The sequence below is a fragment of the Pituophis catenifer genome, unplaced genomic scaffold (assembly GCF_029215685.1).
Source record: "Pituophis catenifer annectens isolate HBS135680 unplaced genomic scaffold, rPitCat1.0.hap2 SCAF_2, whole genome shotgun sequence".
NCBI lineage: Eukaryota > Metazoa > Chordata > Lepidosauria > Squamata > Colubridae > Pituophis > Pituophis catenifer.
Window position 1 is genome coordinate 64,611,263 of NW_027256882.1, and position 18,748 is coordinate 64,630,010.

The 18,748-nt window shown below is 37.0% G+C and overlaps 1 protein-coding gene across 1 annotated transcript in view; it reads right to left on the bottom strand.

Moving 5' to 3' along the window:
- Window positions 1-16,590, bottom strand: part of LOC139309495 (protein SSUH2 homolog) — a 32,889-nt gene extending 16,299 nt beyond the window's left edge. Inside the window, exons 1-7 of the mRNA XM_070933581.1 lie at window positions 16,568-16,590; window positions 15,906-15,964; window positions 13,858-13,863; window positions 8,842-8,943; window positions 6,828-6,888; window positions 3,822-3,951; window positions 1,964-2,024 (exon numbers count right to left, since the gene is read on the bottom strand). Coding sequence (XP_070789682.1) covers window positions 1,964-2,024; window positions 3,822-3,951; window positions 6,828-6,888; window positions 8,842-8,943; window positions 13,858-13,863; window positions 15,906-15,964; window positions 16,568-16,590 — 442 coding nt within the window. The remainder of the gene's footprint in view (window positions 1-1,963; window positions 2,025-3,821; window positions 3,952-6,827; window positions 6,889-8,841; window positions 8,944-13,857; window positions 13,864-15,905; window positions 15,965-16,567) is intronic.
- Window positions 16,591-18,748: the final 2,158 nt, after the last annotated feature.

The window sequence follows — 18,748 nt, forward strand, 5'->3', positions numbered from 1 at the left end:
AGGAAGGAAGGAAGGAAGGAAAGGTAGATAGATAGATAGATAGATAGATAGATAGATAGATAGATAGATAGATAGATAGATGAGAAAGGGGGGGGAGGGAGGGAAGGAAGGAAGGAAGGAAGGAAGAAAGAAAGAAAGAAAGAAAGAAAGAAAGAAAGAAAGAAAGAAAGAAAGAAAGAAAGAAAGAAGGAAAGAAAGAAAGAAAAAGAAATAAGGAAAGAAAGAAAAAGAGACAGAGGGGGAGGAAGGAAGGAAGGAAGGAAGGAAGGAAGGAAGGAAGGAAGGAAGGAAGGAAGGAAGGAAGGAAGGAAGGAGAGAAAGAAAGATTATTTAGATCCTTAAAGTGTAATCCTAAAGATGTTTACTGAGAAGTTCAAAAGGATTTCCTCACCAATGACTAAGAATAGAAATGAGGCCAAAGAGCTTCACAAGTTTTGGTGACTTTCAGCTTATTTGGAGTTCCAGTGGGGATATCCCATGCTGGAGATGGTAGTAGACTAGGAAGAAGATCCCACTTCAACCCTGTTGGATTCTGGTTCTTAATTCATCTAATTTCTTTTAATGTTTAAATGTTTTGTATTTTTGCTTTTAGGATGTGGTAAACTGCCCAGAGGCACCTGGCAGTGAGATGGCTGGCGTATAACTTTTACAAAGAAATAAATGAATAAAATTTGCCAGAAACTGATAATATAAAGTCTTGAATTCCTTCCCCTTGTGGTCCCCCCCCCCAGGCCTTCTTCCCCAAACTGGAATCAAGATATGGGCAAGAGATGAGGAAAGCAAGTGACCGGAAGTCAAATAAGTCTGCTTGCACAACCTGCCCACAACCTGCTTGCACAAGCTATTCATCGCAAGATGATGCACTTCATTCTCCACCTCCCAGTTCAAATTGCTCTGACCATTTTTTAAAAATAATGATACGGTTTGACAAAAGTATCCTTAGCTTTAAATATCCTCTAAGGAACGACTAGCACATATGTGCGAGGGGAACCTTTACCTTTACCTTAATTACACAGAAATTAACATCTCTGCTGATGGAAATGAAAGTAAAATATTGCTTCCTCAATTGGAAAATGCCTCAAAATTGTGACAGTTTTCCTAAACCGCATTTTTGTTTTTCAATTTTTCACCCTCAAGACCTTTTCAGGATAAGTAAGTCAATTCTTCAATTAAGTTGGATATGAAAAGAAACTCATCCAGTGACCTTGATAGCTGAAACAGGCTTGTTCTAATTCGAGTCCAACCCTTTAACTCAGCCTGTGCCAAACGGAGTGTCTCAAAGGCTTGGTTTGATGTCAGAAGCCCTTTCTATTTTTTAGTGTGATGGGAGAAAATATTAATGCACAATGAATAAGTCTACTAATTTTTACATACACAGAGAGGGGGGAGGGAGGGAGGGAGGGAGGGAGAGGGGGGGGAGAGGGAGAGAATGTTTTGGGCCCATCTACTACAGGTAGTCCTTGACTTATAACTACAACTGAGCCCAAAATTTCTGTTGCTAAGTGAGACAATTGTTAAGTGAATTTTGCCCCATTTTACAACTTTTCTTGCCACAGTTGTTAAATGAATCTCTGCTGTTGTTAAGTTGGTAATACTGCCTTCCCCATTGACTTTTCTTGTCGGAAGTTTTCAAAAAGTGATCCCAGGACACTGCAACCATCATAAATACATGCCAGTTGGCAAGCATCCAAAATTTGATCATGTGTCCACAGAGATGCTGCAATGGTTATGTGAAAAACAATCATAAGTGACTTTTTTCAATACCATTGTAACTTTGAATGGTCAGTAAACAAATGGTTGTAAGTTGAGAACTATCTGTGCTTTGCTCTGATTCCATTAAATGTTAATGTTAGAGTGTAACCAATAGTATGACTACTTGGATTAGTATCTTGAAAAGTTCAAAGTGGTGATCTCTTACAAAGGGATCATTCTGGAAATTTTCCCTCATTCCCCAGTTACTCACCATAGTAGCATTCACTAGCCAAGTGTGTGTCTCTACTTTCAGTGAAAGTCTCTAACCGATACTGAAAACAGAAAACAGCAAATAATCCATTAACCTGAAACTGAAGTCTTAATTCTTTGAAGAGAAATGGCCATCCTTGGAAAGCAAACTGGTTTCTGATGTGGAAATCTCAGCCAACAATTAGCAGAATCTGGCTCTGGACTTTGTTTTGAGAAATTCTAAAACTCACCTCTAATGGTTTGAAATGAAGCAATTACTACTTTGTTTTTAATTATTCCAGTAAGTATAAACTACTTTCATTCACCATGAAATAACTGCTCCCACACAATTAAGTTGTTAGAAGTTTGAACTCAAACTTATTTATAGATATTGATTTTGAATTCTTAAATCACACATCTACACATACCAATACTGGTAGATGCCCTTGGATGAGACCTTTCAAGAAATAAATAATGTAAAGCAGGGATATTCAATCATGGCAACTTTTAAGATTGTGAACTACAACTCCCAGAATTCAATGACTGGCTGGGGAATTCTGGAAGTTGAACTCCACAAATCTTAAAGTTGCCAAAGTGAACACCCCTAATCTAGAGGATAGCATGACAAGTTCATGGACTTGATTACAGGAATGTGTACATATTGAATCCAAAGCCCAATGGTACCACACTTCTTAGAGCCCCCTTAAAGAAGCTGCATCTTTCTCTGGGTTGTTTTTTTTTTTAAATTTGATTTATATGCCACCCTTCTCTGGAGACTCAGGGCGGCTTACAATGCGTTAAGCAATAAGCTTAACTGTAGCCAAACAATTGCACTGTAGCCAAACAATTGCATGAAAATATGCATTTGAGTTCAGTTGGTCCTGCCAGGATGCAACCAGATCAGTGGTGGGTTGCCCCCAGTTCAGACCGGTTCGCAAGAACCAGCAGTAAAACTGGCGGGAGGCTACGCCCACCGACCCTGACATCATCAGGGAGTGCAAATGTGCGGCCTCGTTGCAAACCGGTAGTAAAGGTAAGTACAACCCACCCCTGGACCAGATGCTTCCAAGTAGATGAGGACATATAATTTGGGTCTGTTCTACAGTTTCCTCAAAATGTTGTCAGTATAAAGAGGCATTATATAGCATTTAAAGATGTTAATACAATTTTGAAAACATGGAATTTATTGTTTTATGGAAATCTTGAAATTTATTGACCATGGAATACAACAAAATTGATGACATATTTTTATCTATTCTCTGCCTAAAAATAAAATCATATTTTATTTTTTATCATTATGTTTCTTCCTTTTTATTTGAATATATTGTTTTGTATTTGAACATGTCTTTCATTTTCTCTCTTTGGTATATCATTGCAATATCTATATTTACACCTATATTATCTATATCGTGTTTACTATTAAGATAGGGAAATTCCAGGATAGATGTTTGGGCTTCTCAGTCCTGGTGATACTTTTTTGATAAACCTTCTTAAAACATTTTCTTAATTGGAAATTAATAACACTGGCAAACATGTCTACATACATGTGGTGAAATCTTACACATAGTTACCCCAAATGTTCACTGCTAAGATGAAAACATTCTAAAGGATACATAGATTTTTCATGCTGACCCTTCTCTCTAAAGTTCAGTGTTGGTTCTCAACTGAAGGTGTACTTACATTTTTGAGTAATATTTCATAAGTGCTAAATGGCAAACTTGAAAGTGCAAGAAGTGATGTCAGGGAATCTAGATATTTAGCCTATCCAGAGCTTGACTGGAGACAGCCTAAGAGCTGCTTTGCTGAAGCTCAGGTCAGACTTCCCAATAGTTCAGTTCTCAAGAAATGTCTGGTTCCCTAGATACAACTATGGTACGTACTCTGTATGTGTTGAGAGGAGTTAGCTTCTGGACTTTTAAATGCTTTGCAGGGGCAGTCCTATAGCAAAACTTTGTTGCTGTGTACTGGAGAAATGCATCTTTAATCTCTTGTTCAGAGGTGAGGAGGGTGCTAGGAAAAAAAATAGACAATATGCAACTTCACTTGGGTTTGAAATAATTATTAGAAAACTTTATATCTGATATTCTGAGCCCTCAAAATTATTGTATGTAATGAAGCCATAACTTCTATTCTCCAAACATTCCCATTTTCCTCAATGTATTTCCTTCACCTAGAGAATCATAGGTCAGTCTGTGAACTGGATAAAATTGTTTTGAAAGAACAGTTGGGTTTACTCTGTGATATGTGTAGTCAGCAGCCGGGATCATAGTATCTGAAGCAGTAATTCCTGTAATCCACACTAATCTACTGTTCACTAAAATAATTTTAGGATGCCTGCTTAGAGTGCTTCCATCTTCTAAACTAAGCAGAAGAGATTAGATCAGGGGTCTCCAATCTTGGCAACTTTAAGACTTGTGGACTTCAACTTTCAGAGTTCCTCAGCCAACTTTGCTCTGGGAGTTGAAGTCCACAAGTCTTAAAGTTGCCAAGGTTGGACACCCCTGGATTAGATTGTGAAGGGTCCTTGGTGCTCTCTAAACTTGGTTGCTTTCTTGCAGGTGTTTTCATTACCCAAACTAGGTAATGTTATCAGCCTACCACTGATGATGCTACCTAATTTGGGTAATGAAATACCTGCAAGAAAACAACCAAACTCAGAGAACAGCAAGGACTCTTCATTTCAATCTGAGCTACAAATATTCTCCTTTATTGAGACCAGACTCTTTAACTCTTACGCCTTGGTTTCAGAAACAAGATGTTTGCCCTCTTATTTAGGAAAGGATACCATTGTTTCTTCAGAATAATAAAGGGAATGATATTTCTCTTAACAAATCCTTTTCACCCAGTCTTTGGTATGTGTGTCCCAGTTATTATGGAGGCTCTTGAATTCTCCTTACAGTACTTACTTTTCTTTCAAAGCAACAAAATTACAGGTGCTTTCATGAAAACAGAAATTAAAGGAATGCAATATAAACATTTATACTCTATGCATCCTGCATAAATGCTTAGGATATCTGACATACTTCCAACTTAGGTAAATGCATCAATTTTATTTTATTTTATAATATTTTATTGTATACTATCCAAGGGTCCCTCTTTGAGGGAGATGGACAGTTCAGAAATGTGAAATATATATACATATATACATATACATACTGTATGTATGTATGTGTGTATGTATGTATACATGTGTATGTGTGTACACAGTTATACACACACACACACACACACATATTTCACATTTCTGAACTGCCCATCTCCCTCAAAGAGGGATGTTTAATAAAATATTGTAGATGATGTTTAATAAAATATTGTAGAAAATGGTTTTCAGTTTTTTAAATTTCACCATATATGTCAGCATCATATTTGGTGGGATCAATGTTGAGATGTTTCTGAATTGCCCAGAATTGGGACCACATTTGTCCAGATTTCATGTATTCTATTACTCAAAGGATAATTCATTATATGTAAGCTTTGCCTAATATGTATAAAAGTATCCTCATTTGTAGGGGATTTACAAAAAGGGATTGTACGGGACAGACCCCCAGCTAGTTAATAATATTAACTTGAGAATTAAAATCAAGTCCTGAAGTTCTTTTTAATAAAATTAAAAGGAGCACTGGAATTAACTACAGGGATTTAAGATGAAGATTCTGTTAGCTAGGGAAAACCAAATATAAAGTTTCTATGTTTTTAGCTTAATTGGTGTCAAAACTAGACATAGCAAATAGGTAGCAAATAAAGAAAAGGGATCAATATAGAAAATCTATAGCTATTCTAGGCACTTATTTGTTCTGACATATACAGTAATTACAAAAAAAGAGAATCTCTGATGTTGTGAACAGAGTGACACATACCTAAGACTTTCTAGGTGGGAGATGGGAGGGTTGATATGCACCGTATGTTATATTCAGTGCAGAAAACCTTTCCCACATTGGACAACCTACACTGGGCTCCAAATGCAAAGAGGAATTTTTCCGGCCATATTGAAAATGGTTAATTATTAATTATTATTATTAATTATTATTATTTTTCTTTCAAGGCAGTTCAGGTGATTCTGTCACTTATTCATTTCATCATGAAAGAATCAGTGCATAGTCTTAATAGCACAGTTGAAGTGAAGACATTGTCTCCATGCTGATGGCATGACAGCATGGAGTAGAAAACCAAGCTGTATAGACTATTTATAGGCTGAGGGGTGGGTTGAAGTGTTTGGGTACTCTGTATGAAGCATCTCCTCCAGCACTACTAAGAGAAATGAAGGAAATGGGGTTATAATTGATTCAATTAATTTTAGGCCTTGAAAGAAAAGTATGTAATCACCGAACAAGGGTAGATAACAGTTAAACAAGGCTGAAGAGTCATTGAACTATTTGGTGTTCTAGACACACACATATATACCTACAAATTTACTGCAGGTAAACAATGAAAGAAAAAAACAATGAAGGAAAAAAATTGCATACGATGCACTTAGAAATAATGAGGTCTGAGGAATTGGAATAAACATTGTTTCTTGTTTAATAATAATAAATAATAATAATAATTTTGTTTATATACCGCCCTTCTCCCAAAGGACTCGGGGCGGTATACAGCCAGAATTAAAATATAAATATACAATATCATAGTTAAAATTAATTAAAATCATTAAATAGTTTTGGCCAAATTTTAAAACCCAAAATTAAAACCCAATTTAAAATCATTCAGTTAGACAGCCCCGCCTGTCGGAACAGTAGGTTTCTTGGGCCCATGCATGTGAAGGGGAGACATGTGTAAGGAATACATGCAAGATTTTATCCAGTGTTTTTATCAATACTACTAAGGTTAGTCATCCTGTCTATTTGAGTAAAATGGCGGAATAAAGTTATGGTAGTCAAATAATATCATACTTTGAATCACTTAGATGTCGAGGTGGCTGTTGATCTAATAAATCAGACACAGAATTGTTTCCTGCAATGCAAGAGGTAAAATAATAATAAACAACACAGGAAATTTTCTACTTTTCTTTTACATCCATTCCAAGATAATATAAGTGGTTTAAGGCACTGCATAATGTTCATGAATTGAATTTTGCAAATATAGTTCATGTGTATTTGTCCTCCAGATATACTGGAGCAGTATGATGACTAACAATTCTAGAATTGTAGGCAGCCAGGAAGCTAACCATGAGACAGATATGGAAGATCTCTGCATATCAGACAAAATAGGGTTGAAACATATTTTAAGTCCAGAAGATACTGGTTGCTCAGGCAGAAGCCACCCTAATTCACAGCTATGTGTAGGGGAAGGTACAAGTACAATTGGATTTGCAAGGTTCTTTTGTTATAGAGAATTTCAATAAAAGTTGTATGAGTCTTTTAGGAGTTATTTATTTATTTATTTTTATTTTTCAATTTATATACCGCCCTTCTCCCTGAGGACTCAGGGCGGTGCACAGCCAGAATTAAAAACATGAAATACAAATATTAAAAACAATTAAAATCTATATAAATTTGGCCCAAAATTTAAAAAACCACAAACCAATTAAACATTTAAAAATTTAAAAAAAATTTATTCCTAAGCCAGCCCGGCTTGCTGGAAAAAGTGGGTTTTAAGGGCACAGGGGAAGGCACTGAGGTCTTGGATTCTCCTTATCTCTGGGGGCAGCTGATTCCAGAGGGTAGGTGCCCCCACAGAGAAGGCTCTCCCCCTGGGGGTCACCAGCCTACATTGTTTGGCTGATGGCACCCTGAGGAGGCCCTCTTTGATTTCCTTTGATTCCCTCCAGTTGATTTCCTGGTCTGGTTTATCCAGTGAGGATGACAGGAAGTCATAAATCCATTTCTCTATTGATTTATCTACTGTATTGAAAACCATGTTAAGATTGTGTGTTGTTCTGATTGCAGTTATCTGTTTGGAAAGCTGGCAAATGGGCCAGGGGAAAGTATGTCAACAAAAATTTTATGTATGTGAACTACAAACAGGTATGATTATGGAATTAGGACAAGCATACTAGGAGATATATGATAGGAATTAGTGATTCTTCTAGTAACATATGCCCAGTCTTATTATTTTATGGTAAAATGACTAGCTGATCAATGAAAAGGCAATGACTGAAGGAAATCTTGACATGTAGGATGTACAAGAACCTAATTAGTATAGAATTTTAAAATATAAAAACAATTTCTACAGACTGTGAAACTGTTTTTGTTAAATAAGAACATTTGCATACTCCAAAAACTTTAAAAAAACCTTTTCCATTGAAAAAAAGAAATTATTCTGAAAATTAAAAAGAGCCTTGATAGTACAGGGGTTTAGTGCACCCTGTTATTAACACAGCTGCCTGCAATTTCTGCTGGTTCGAATCTCTCCAAGGCTCAAGGTTGACTCAGCCTTCCATCCTTTCTAAGGTAGGTGAAATGAGGACCCAGTTTGTGGGGGCAATAAGCTGACTTTGTATAAAATATACAAAAGAATGAAGGCTATTGCTTAACGCATTGTAAGCCGCCCTGAGTCTCCGGAGAAGGGCGGCATATAAATCAAATAAAAAATAAATAAATTACATATTGATTGTCAATATTGTTTAAGAATTGTAAAGCAAAATATCTAAAAATGCAATTCTTTTATATATTTCAGGTTTTAATTTAAATCAAAGTCCTAGAAATGTTCCTCAAATGTTTGAACATAAAAGAGGAAAAGAGGGCCATCTTCCCATACTAGATATTGTTGTTGTTATTTGTTCACAATTATGTGAAATCACAACTGCCAATTCTTTAGCTGGTGTTGGTCTTCATATGCATCAATTATTATTATTATTGTTGTTGTTGTTGAAAAAGGAAGAAGAAAAGAATAAAAAGAAAAGATAATACAGTAGTAGAGTTGATTTAACGGGTGAGTCAAGTGCGTTTTAAAAAAATTACTTACCATTTTTTCCTGAATCTTGTTTTTTATCTATAGATCCATTGTTCATCAGTTCATAAGGAGGTGCAGAAGCTCCTTCAAAAAGAGATGAATGACTAGATGTCTCTACAACAGAGAAAGTTGTTATAGAAAGAAACACAAATAAAAACCTTCCCACTTATTCTTGATGAGCAAGGATGGAATGAAACAACTAATTATATATACTGGACACAAGCAATATAGAGCTCTGATACATAGAATGTTCTAGGAAATAAAGTGACAATCAGTGAAATATTTCAGCCAGATGGTTATGATCCCATAACCAAGCATATACTAAAATTCTGCTACAACATTCTGAACGGTTGAAATTTCCAAAAGTACTTTTAAGGTAGCCCCAAACAGAGAGTATTGTGATTATTCAGCAGATATATAACAGGTATTGCCATAGTCAACTATTTCTTTGTGTTGCCCATAGTCAAGGCTATTTCTTTCAAGAATGGACACAGCAAATATACCAATATAACCTGGACTATGTAGGGCTGCAGTCTGGTCCTTACCTAAAACATCTTCAGTCCCAAATTCAGAATCCTTTCTCTTTCCAACAGGAATCTCCTCCATATTAACTGAATTAAAGCATAACCTAGTATTCCGAGTTTTACCAGCTCCAGCACCAATTCAAGACATCAAAAATTTCTGAATAACAGATGAAAAAAATAAGTCGATATATACCATCTATGTCTTATTTCATACAAATCTTTCCAAGCTTCCAGAAGTGCAAAAGAAAAATAGCCATGCCATTCTGTAAACTATGATACTACTCACGTAACTAATCTTCCAATTAAGCTATGGAAAACAACTCATTTCATTTCACCTCATTTTAGGCCATCTCATGAACGAGATATCCCATCACATCAAATACGCGACACCCTGTTTTGGATTTTATGGTGGTCATTGTTATAAGTAGAATCATGACGTAAATAATAGTAGTAGTTCTTCTACTTTCTTACTTTAATTCCCAGAGGAACTTTCAATCTTTATCTGCTGTCTGACTTTGCTTTTCGTATGACCAACCTAGCAACATTCTGACCACTAAAAGCCACTCCTGAATTTAGCTCTAAGCAATTCATAAGCAAAAGAAGTTTGAATTTAAGCTCTCTTCTCACATACCTAGCATGCCTGCTGTATTCTAAGCACCCTCTATGGTCTATGGAATATTCCACATATACTCTGCATGTAAAGGACTCTCAAATAACATGAGTAAATTTGCTGTTGCTACAATCAAAGTGTTTTGAAAGGCCAAGGGAAGAGCAAATATGTAAACCTAACGCCACCACCTTTTCTCGACATTGAAAGTTGCAACATTTGCAAAAGAGGACTGTATTGGAGAAACTTTCTGAAGGGCAGTCAATTATATATGTGAAGTTGCACATTGTAGTTGTAGTAGAGGATACGTCTGAGCAAGAGGCAGAAACCTGCAACTGTTTGTAGTGTATTGTGCAACAAAGCAAGAATGTTGTTCTGTGAGACTTGACATAATACTGAGGCTCTTGTACAGAGATATCTTTAAAATATTTCATCATATTATCAGAAGGATCATACCTTTTTTCTCTATTCATTTCCAAGCCGAGAATTTAATAAAAATCACCATGCGATCAGCAGAGAGTCCAAAGAAATATGTTTATTCAATCAAAAGTTGCAACTGCTCTATCATCATAAATTCTTCCTCCTGTGCAATCCTTCCTTCTTTTCATAGTCTGCTAAAATAGAAGTTTCCTTATCTTAGAGTTACAGGAAACTTCCTTATTTATACTGAAACAGATGCCTCTTCATGTAGAGCTAAAACAATGGACATTTTGTCTTTCCTATACACATGTTTTTCCATACATAAGATATAAGTCTTCCTTTATATGTGTTTTGCTATGTGGTATATTCATTTGTTTATATTGGCAGGAACCAGCATTACTGTCTTCTCTTTATAATCTTTTCTTATTGTAAAAATGTAAGAAAAATATTCCAGCTTCCCCATAGACAGTTTTTAGATTCTGTGGGAGTTTCACACATGCAATTTAATCTAGTTCAGTTGAAGCAGACAACAGATATTACAAGTTTTTTCTGTTATAAGAATATACTATACTCAATTTACAATAGGAGAGATGTTTGAAATCTCTCACTTTTAGTTTTGAACTAACTGTTGTGTATCAACACTTCAGGAAATTGCAGCTTATTTCACTTTTTAATAGTTATATAAAGAAAAAGATGCCTAGCAATTAAATTAGTTTGATCATTCATGTTGGTGGGGAAAAAGGGAATCTTCTAAATTGCTACACAAGTCTAAGCAACTTCAAACAAGCCAAATAAAACAGTAAGGTTATCTCTTGCTTGAAAAGAAGATAAATCTGAATTCTGGAGCCTGCTATATTAGGATAATAGTAGCAGGACCTGCTATATTAGGATAATAGCAGCATATTTCAAGCACTCACAATTGTGGGTGGAAAATTATCTCCCCAAATAGCATCTTTGGAGACAAATCAAAGACACAGAGGGACATAAAATATCTCTCTCCATTGATCTCCGACAATAAAATTAATGTCATGATATTATCCTTAGGGTTAGAGCAAACAGTTAGAAATAAATTATTACTGTGGTGGCTTATCAATTAGGACTAGATGAGTAGCAAAATTATTCACACACATTAGTTCCAATGATACTTTTCCTTAATCAATTAAGGAAGGATCAATTAAGTAGCAATTTTCTCAAAATGCAATTCCTATGATTTAGGACTACTTAACTAATCAGTTACCACAATGTATCTGTTGATATAAGTATCGTCTTCAGATGGTATGGTTCAAAGATTATTTATTTATGATCAAAAAAGACCCAAGTACCTAACTAAAAATATAATCTAAAATTTAGCATTCAATAAAACAGTTTAGAAATAACATATTTCTATATCATATATTTGAAAAAATGTTACATAAAGCACTCAAAATCTCAAATTATTGATGTGCTACAAAAGTCCTTGCTCTTCTAACCATTGTTAAAAATCTGGCTGTTGCATCTCTTCTGGATTTAATTTTAAAATACTGTAGGCCCAATAACATCCTGCCGAAGATTTATAAAATTCACAATACAATAAAATATGATCCCTTGTTTCTAGATCAATACCATTACAGGGACAAAATCTTTCAGAAATGGGATTTTTTTTTAAAAAAAAAATAAATCTACCATAGAGCATATTTGATAGCAATACATTTAATCTGACTTTCAAAAAGGCTAGTATATATTTACTTAAATATAAACTAATAAGATATTAGAGAGCTGCAAAGAATATCTGTAATTAGTTCTAAAAGTTACAGGTGAACACGGAACTTTGCCATTAATTTCTGTACTGGATTATTCCATATTTGTTTAATACAATATCAAGACTTCTATTTCCCACATTCATTATTTTACCATAGCCTTCACTGTACGGGATAGAGAACAATTATAAAATGAGTGCAAGGGAAGATGACTTTGTTATTACTTTGGCTAATAAATCTCACAATAAATCTGCCATGAAAGTATGTGCTGGCCCTAGTCATGGGTTAAGATATGACTCCTTGTTGTTATTCTTTATGGTTGTTGATCTTAAAAAGAGCCTCACAGTTTTCCCTCTTTTATTTCTGTTTCTAAAGGGAATGGGAAAAATGCTTCTTTTTTTGGCCACTGACATTAAATAGCATTATGTCAGGAGCAGTGGTGGGATTCAAATAATTTAACAACCGGTTCTCTGCCCTAATGACCGCTCAGTGGGCATGGCCAGAGGGTTTGATAGGCAGTATTTGGCTTCCTGCACCCCCCTGGGACCAAAATGGGCCGTGGGGGGGGGGGCACCGCTCCCCTGTGCCCTGTTTTGGGCCAAGTAGGGCCTCCCTGCAGCCTCCTGGAAGCAAAAATTGGGTGCAGGGGGACTCCAGGAAGGGGCAGGGAGGAGAGGGGGGCAGGGAGGAGATGGGCCAGCCAGCAATTTAACAACTGGTTCACACGAACTGGCCTGAACCGGCTGAATCCCACCACTGGTCAGGAGGCTCTGGAGACTAGTTTTGCAGTGACATGGGGCCTATTGGGTATTGGATTGGGTACAAAGATATCAAATAAGATGGTAACTTAATACTTAGGTTTAAGCCTGTTCATTGAATAAGGTGTTCAGTTATTTCCACCATTGCCAAAAATGGTGTTCAGTTGGATCCAGGAAACTATATATTTGCCCCACACTGAATAATTCCATATTTATTAAAGGATGCTCTAACAGGGGTGTCAAACTGACAACCAATGGGCCGGATGCATCATGCACAGGCCACCCATCCCAGCTCTGCAAAGGGGGAAAACATCATGAAACATCACGTAACGGCAACATGACGCTACAAATGTGACACCTGTGCTCTAATGAGTCCTTTTCTGAGAAAAAAAAAATCATGCATTTCATTTAGGTTCTAGGACTGGTGTTTGCACTGACATTGTTTTGGTCACTCTGTTGGATGACGTTGCCAGGAGAGAAGTAGGGGACTATAAACTTATTGATTCTCCTGAATCTCTGAGCAGTTTTCAAAATTATCAATAATAGTATCTTCTGGAGACGTTATCCAAATTATGTGCAAGCAAAACAACCAGTTTGTGATTCTTCTCACACCTAGGTGGCCATCTTCAGAACGTGATGCTGGGATATTCTCACTTGAATGTTATTCTGTATGGATTTGCAAAGTTTCCTTTTATTATCACCATTATTCAAAATCTCAGGGAAGAGGCTTCTCTGAGACTCTGGAAAGAATGCAGAGAAGAGCAATAAGAATGATTAGGGAGCTGGAGGCTAAAACATAAGAAGAACGGTTACAGGAATTGGGTATGTCTAGTCTAATGAAAAGAAGATCTAGAGGAGACATGATAGCAGTGTTCCAATATTTGAGGAGCCCCTACAAAGATGAGGGGATCAAACTATTCTCCAAAGCACCTGAGGGTAGGGCAAGAAACAATGGATGGAAACTAATCAAGGAGACAAACAACCTAGAACTAAGAAGAAATTTCCTAATAGTAAAAGCAATTGACCAATAAAATAGCTTGCCTTTGACAATTGTGGGTGCTCACTGGAGGCTTTCAAAAAGAGACTGCACAGCCATTTGTCTGAAATGCTATAAGGACTCTTGCTCGAGCAGGAGGTTGGACTGGAAGACCTCCAAGGTCCCTTCCAACTCTATGTTCTTTGTTTTCTTGAAACTACTGAGTGTGATAGTTCAGAATGCTAGAACAAAATCTTAGCACAGGGGTGTCAAACTTGATTTCATTGAGGGCCGCATCAGGGTTGTGTTTGACCTTGGAGAGCTGGGGGTGGGCTTGATTGGGGTGGGTGTGGCTATGGTGGGCATGGCCACCCCACCTCACGATGTCACTCATGTTGGGCGCACCTGTGCTGGCCAGGTGCTAAGGCAGGACTTCCCTGAGACCCTCCCTCACTCTCATTATCTCCTTCCTTCCTTCCTTCCTTCCTTCCTTCCTTCCTTCCTTCCTTCCTTCCTTCCTTCCTTCGTTTTCTTTTTTCTTCCCTCTTCATTCTCCTTTCTTCTTCCTTCCCCTATTTCCTTATTTTTCCTTCCTTGCTCTATTCCCATCTTTCCTTTTTTTTTTCTTTGTCTTTCCTCTTTCCTCTTTCCCTTTCTCTTTCCTGTCCCTTCTTGCATGCTCAAATGCAAAAGGGGAAACATTTCTCCTTTTATTTTATTTTTAGTTTGTTTTGATAGCCTTTTGCCAGCGAAAATGGAGCTCGGGCCCTCCCAAGCTGGCAGAAGCACCATGGGCTGGTCCTTTGCTGTTTCCAGGCTGGCTCCATGGGCCAGATCTAAGCACCCCATGGGCTGGATCCGGCTCGCGGGCCTTGAGTTTGACACCCCTGGAATACTATATTTGCTTTTCATTATACCCAGGTAATACATTGCTGAATCAGGATCTGGCTATGGAAGTGGAGGGCCAAATTGAAGCTCAGTCCAGGCAAGACTGAGACAGTCCAGACAATACAGAAGTGTTGTTATGAATAGTTTACCTGTCAACTAAGCAGTGTTTAACCTGATCTGGATGGGATTGTAGTCCCCTATAAGATCAAGATGTTTCTAGATCCATTTTTGACACTGGAGACACAAGAGTCTCCTGTTATATGAAGTACCTTTTACTAGCTTAATTTGATACACCAGGTACAGCCCTACATTGATAGGGCCTGGCAGTATCCATGCCCTGGTAACTTCTTGTATAAAGGATTGAAATACATTACATGTGGGCTGTCCTTGGAGATAATTAAGAATCTTCAATCAGTACAAACTTCAAGAGGACTGGCAGAAACTGGGTGATATTATATTACACTATCTTATTATTATCTTTTTTGATTCTGAATCCAGTTCAGGATGCTAGTTTAACTACCGTATTTTTCGGATTATAAAATGCACCTAGCTTTAGGGGAGGAAATCAAGGGGAAAAAAATCTGCCTCTGCCTCCCAGCATCCATCCAGTATTCATCTGGCCTGTTCACCGCAGCCCATTCACCACTGCGGCCCATTCACTGCCACCACCTGTTTGTAGCCGCCGCCCATTCTAGAACAGCTGATCGGTGCTGCACCAACCCCTTTCCTTCCCCCCACTCCCCCCGCTACAATATTCAGAGTATAAGATGCACAGACATTTCCACCCACTTTTGGGGTGGGGAGTGCGTCTTATATTCCAAAAAATACGGTATATAACCCTTAACAATTAGAGACCAAATTGTGTCTAAAAGAATTTCTCTTCCTGTATGTTCTTACCATCTTTGGCATATCTCCAAGGTATCTGCAATAATGGATCTTTCTTACTGAAATCACTGTCTTCATACTTAACCATCACTGTCTTCTCACTTACCTGCTTCCTCCTCTACCTGAACTGGATAGAACCAATCAAGCAGCCAGCAATCTAAGTATTCTGGCCCTCTAGCTTCCTTGACTTGAAAACAGTCAAGGAGTTTAATATTTTAATCCCATTGTGAACCCTCCCCCCCCCACCCGGGTTTGAAGCTAGCTGCTATTGTGTTTCCATACCTTGTGCAGATTTTGGGGAGAGGAGACTGTCACTTCCATAGCTGACAAAGTTTTTGTCTCTGGAAGAAGAAAAAGAAAAAATGCCAAGGAATATTTTTCTTGAAAAACAAGAAGTTTTTTTAAAAAACAATCATGATCAAAAGTAGCAACTTGATCTTCTCTAAAGCTGAGAGATGACTAGACTGATTATGCCTTTGGGAGGTCCCTTTACTTTAACAATGGTTAAAGTACACAAATAAGGAAACATGGGGTTTTTCCATAGTAAAAGAAACCAACAATTGTTTAATGTACAGTACAAAATTATTTCATGAAGATACTTTTGAGGCTCATATGGTGAAAAAATGACATTGAAACAGTAAACATAGCTGCATTGTTCTATTAAGAACAAAAGCACACCCAGCTGGTAACTAGCATTAATTCCTGACATCAGGAGAAAAAAATATAAAATTTTACTATGTAGTTTCCACTTAAAACTTTCCAAATCTATTATTCCTAATGTATATTATTTCAAGTCTCTGTTTCATCTCATTCTATATCTACTGCTTACTACTTACTTAAGCTACTACTTACTAAGAGACAAAGATAGAGGCAGAGGTTGATAGAAATCATGCTGATATACCTGAGTTACTCAATCAAACAAAACTACTTTAAAAACAACTTACCCAATAAGCAGGTCTTTCTCCATTGCTGTTTGCTGGGGTGGGTTAGGTCAAAGAAGAGAGAGAAAAAAACATCCTTGCTTTTAAAAAGCCTCTCTCCAAGACTAAGGAAGTAGATTTATCCAAAGGAAACAGAAAAGGACCCAGATCCAAGAGCTTTCTACTTTATTGCTACATACTGTTGAAAATGGCCTTCCCTCCTGTCATTTTTCAACAGGACGTCATGATTGTGTAACAGTAATTCTGTATTGCAAAAGGTTTTTCTTAAGTGACAGGAACTCTATACATTCTGGAGCAAAGTTCACCCATCCTCCATTTAAGAATATATTTTCTGTTTGTAATTGGGGGTGTTTTCTATTATTTTTTTCTCTCTCACACACACACAAAGAACAGTTTGCATCACAAAACAGTTTACATCACAAAAGACAGGAAGTAAAGAAGATTATTTCAAGAAATGTTGGTGTGATTGCTGCATTGCTCACTCTTTTTTATTAAATAGATGCAGATATCCATTCCCCCCAACAATTTTGAAACAGCATTGTTTCACAAACACATTTTGGTAGCCTTCTCCATAACAATACAGAAGTGATTAGCCATTGCCTTTTTCTGGAATGGCTTGTCTTTTCCACTTCCTGCTTTATACAGTTTTAATATTTCCTGGTCTTCCATCCAAAGATTAAATAGGTATATCTTGGATTAATTTTTTGAGATCAGGGACAACATCATTAGAACAGGGATGAATTAGGCAGGAGAAAATTTGGAAGAATAGGTAGGCCTCTTTCGGCTGACAAAAGACTTTTATGAAATCAACTCCCTTTGCAAAATGTAATAATTTATTAAACTTAATAGACTCTTAATGACTCCTGAAAGCCTGGAGCAATCTGCAAGAAATCCTGAACTCCTAGTCATTTTTCTTCACCTCACATTCACATTAAGTTCTTCACAGTAACAAAAACAGAAACATTGTAGAGTTGTAAAATACTGCCAAGGATTAAGAACATTTTGCTCTACCGAAGAGCCTTTCGCTCTTGTCTAAACTGCTCAAATCTTGCAATATTTTTCTTACGTCACCCAATCCTTGTGTTTTCAATTTTCTCATACTGCATGTGATCCAATGAAATATGTATGTATGTATGTATGTATGTATGTATGTATGTATGTATGTCATGTTCGGGGGCAAGCATTTTGAGAGTATACCCTTAACATGCTCTCAAAATTTGCAACTTAAAAAAACTGGGGACCTCTGCAATATGCCTTTGCTTGTTTTTACAAAAAAAAAAAACATGAACAGTTGCCCTTCAGACCTTCTAAAATCTAGATTAATTCAGGAAGTCTGGTCAGAGTTAAGAAGGGGGCAGAAGGAGTGCCACCTTCTATAACAGGTTTCTTATGGAAGGTAAAATGTCTTCTGAAGGGATGACTAAAATTACCTTCTGCTCATTATATTTGGGCCACTGGGTGGCAATGTGAAACCAGAAAATAGGGGGGAAAAAACCACAGAAGCCCAAGAAATGTTTTCAGACCGAGCGATCATTTTATATATGTATATTTCCATTTGAAGATGATATTATCCAGACGTCAGGAGATATATTGCACATTTACATCAAATTGCATCAAATTTGTTAATGTTGCACGTAAATGAGTTGAAATTGAAAAAACTATAGTCCATTCCTGTGGGATTGTCTATGGTAATAACCAGTGGTGGGATTCAAGTAATTTAACAACCGGTTCTCTGCCCTAATGATTTCTTCCAATAACCAGTTTGCCAAACTGCTCAGACAGTTAACAACCGGTTCTCCCGAAGTGGTGTGAACTGGCTGAATCCCACCACTGGTAATAACTTACAGGATTGTTTCCAATGACTCTGGAAAGTTCTGTGAACTTTTGACAGATCATGATAGATGATAGATAGATAGATAGATAGATAGATAGATAGATAGATAGATAGATAGATAGACAGATGAGAGATGAGAGAGAAAGAGAGAGATGAGAGACACAGATATTGATCATATGCATTTTAGCCTGTTGTTTTTATCTTAGTCTTTCCTGGCTTTTGCATGCCTTCTGCTCTGTTTTTGTCAATTAAGTTTCAAGTACTTTGCTGATGTTTAATAAATAAGCATCAAGCTTTATTTTTGCTAGCTGTATGTGTGTATGGGGTGGGGTGGGGGAAGATACACAGAT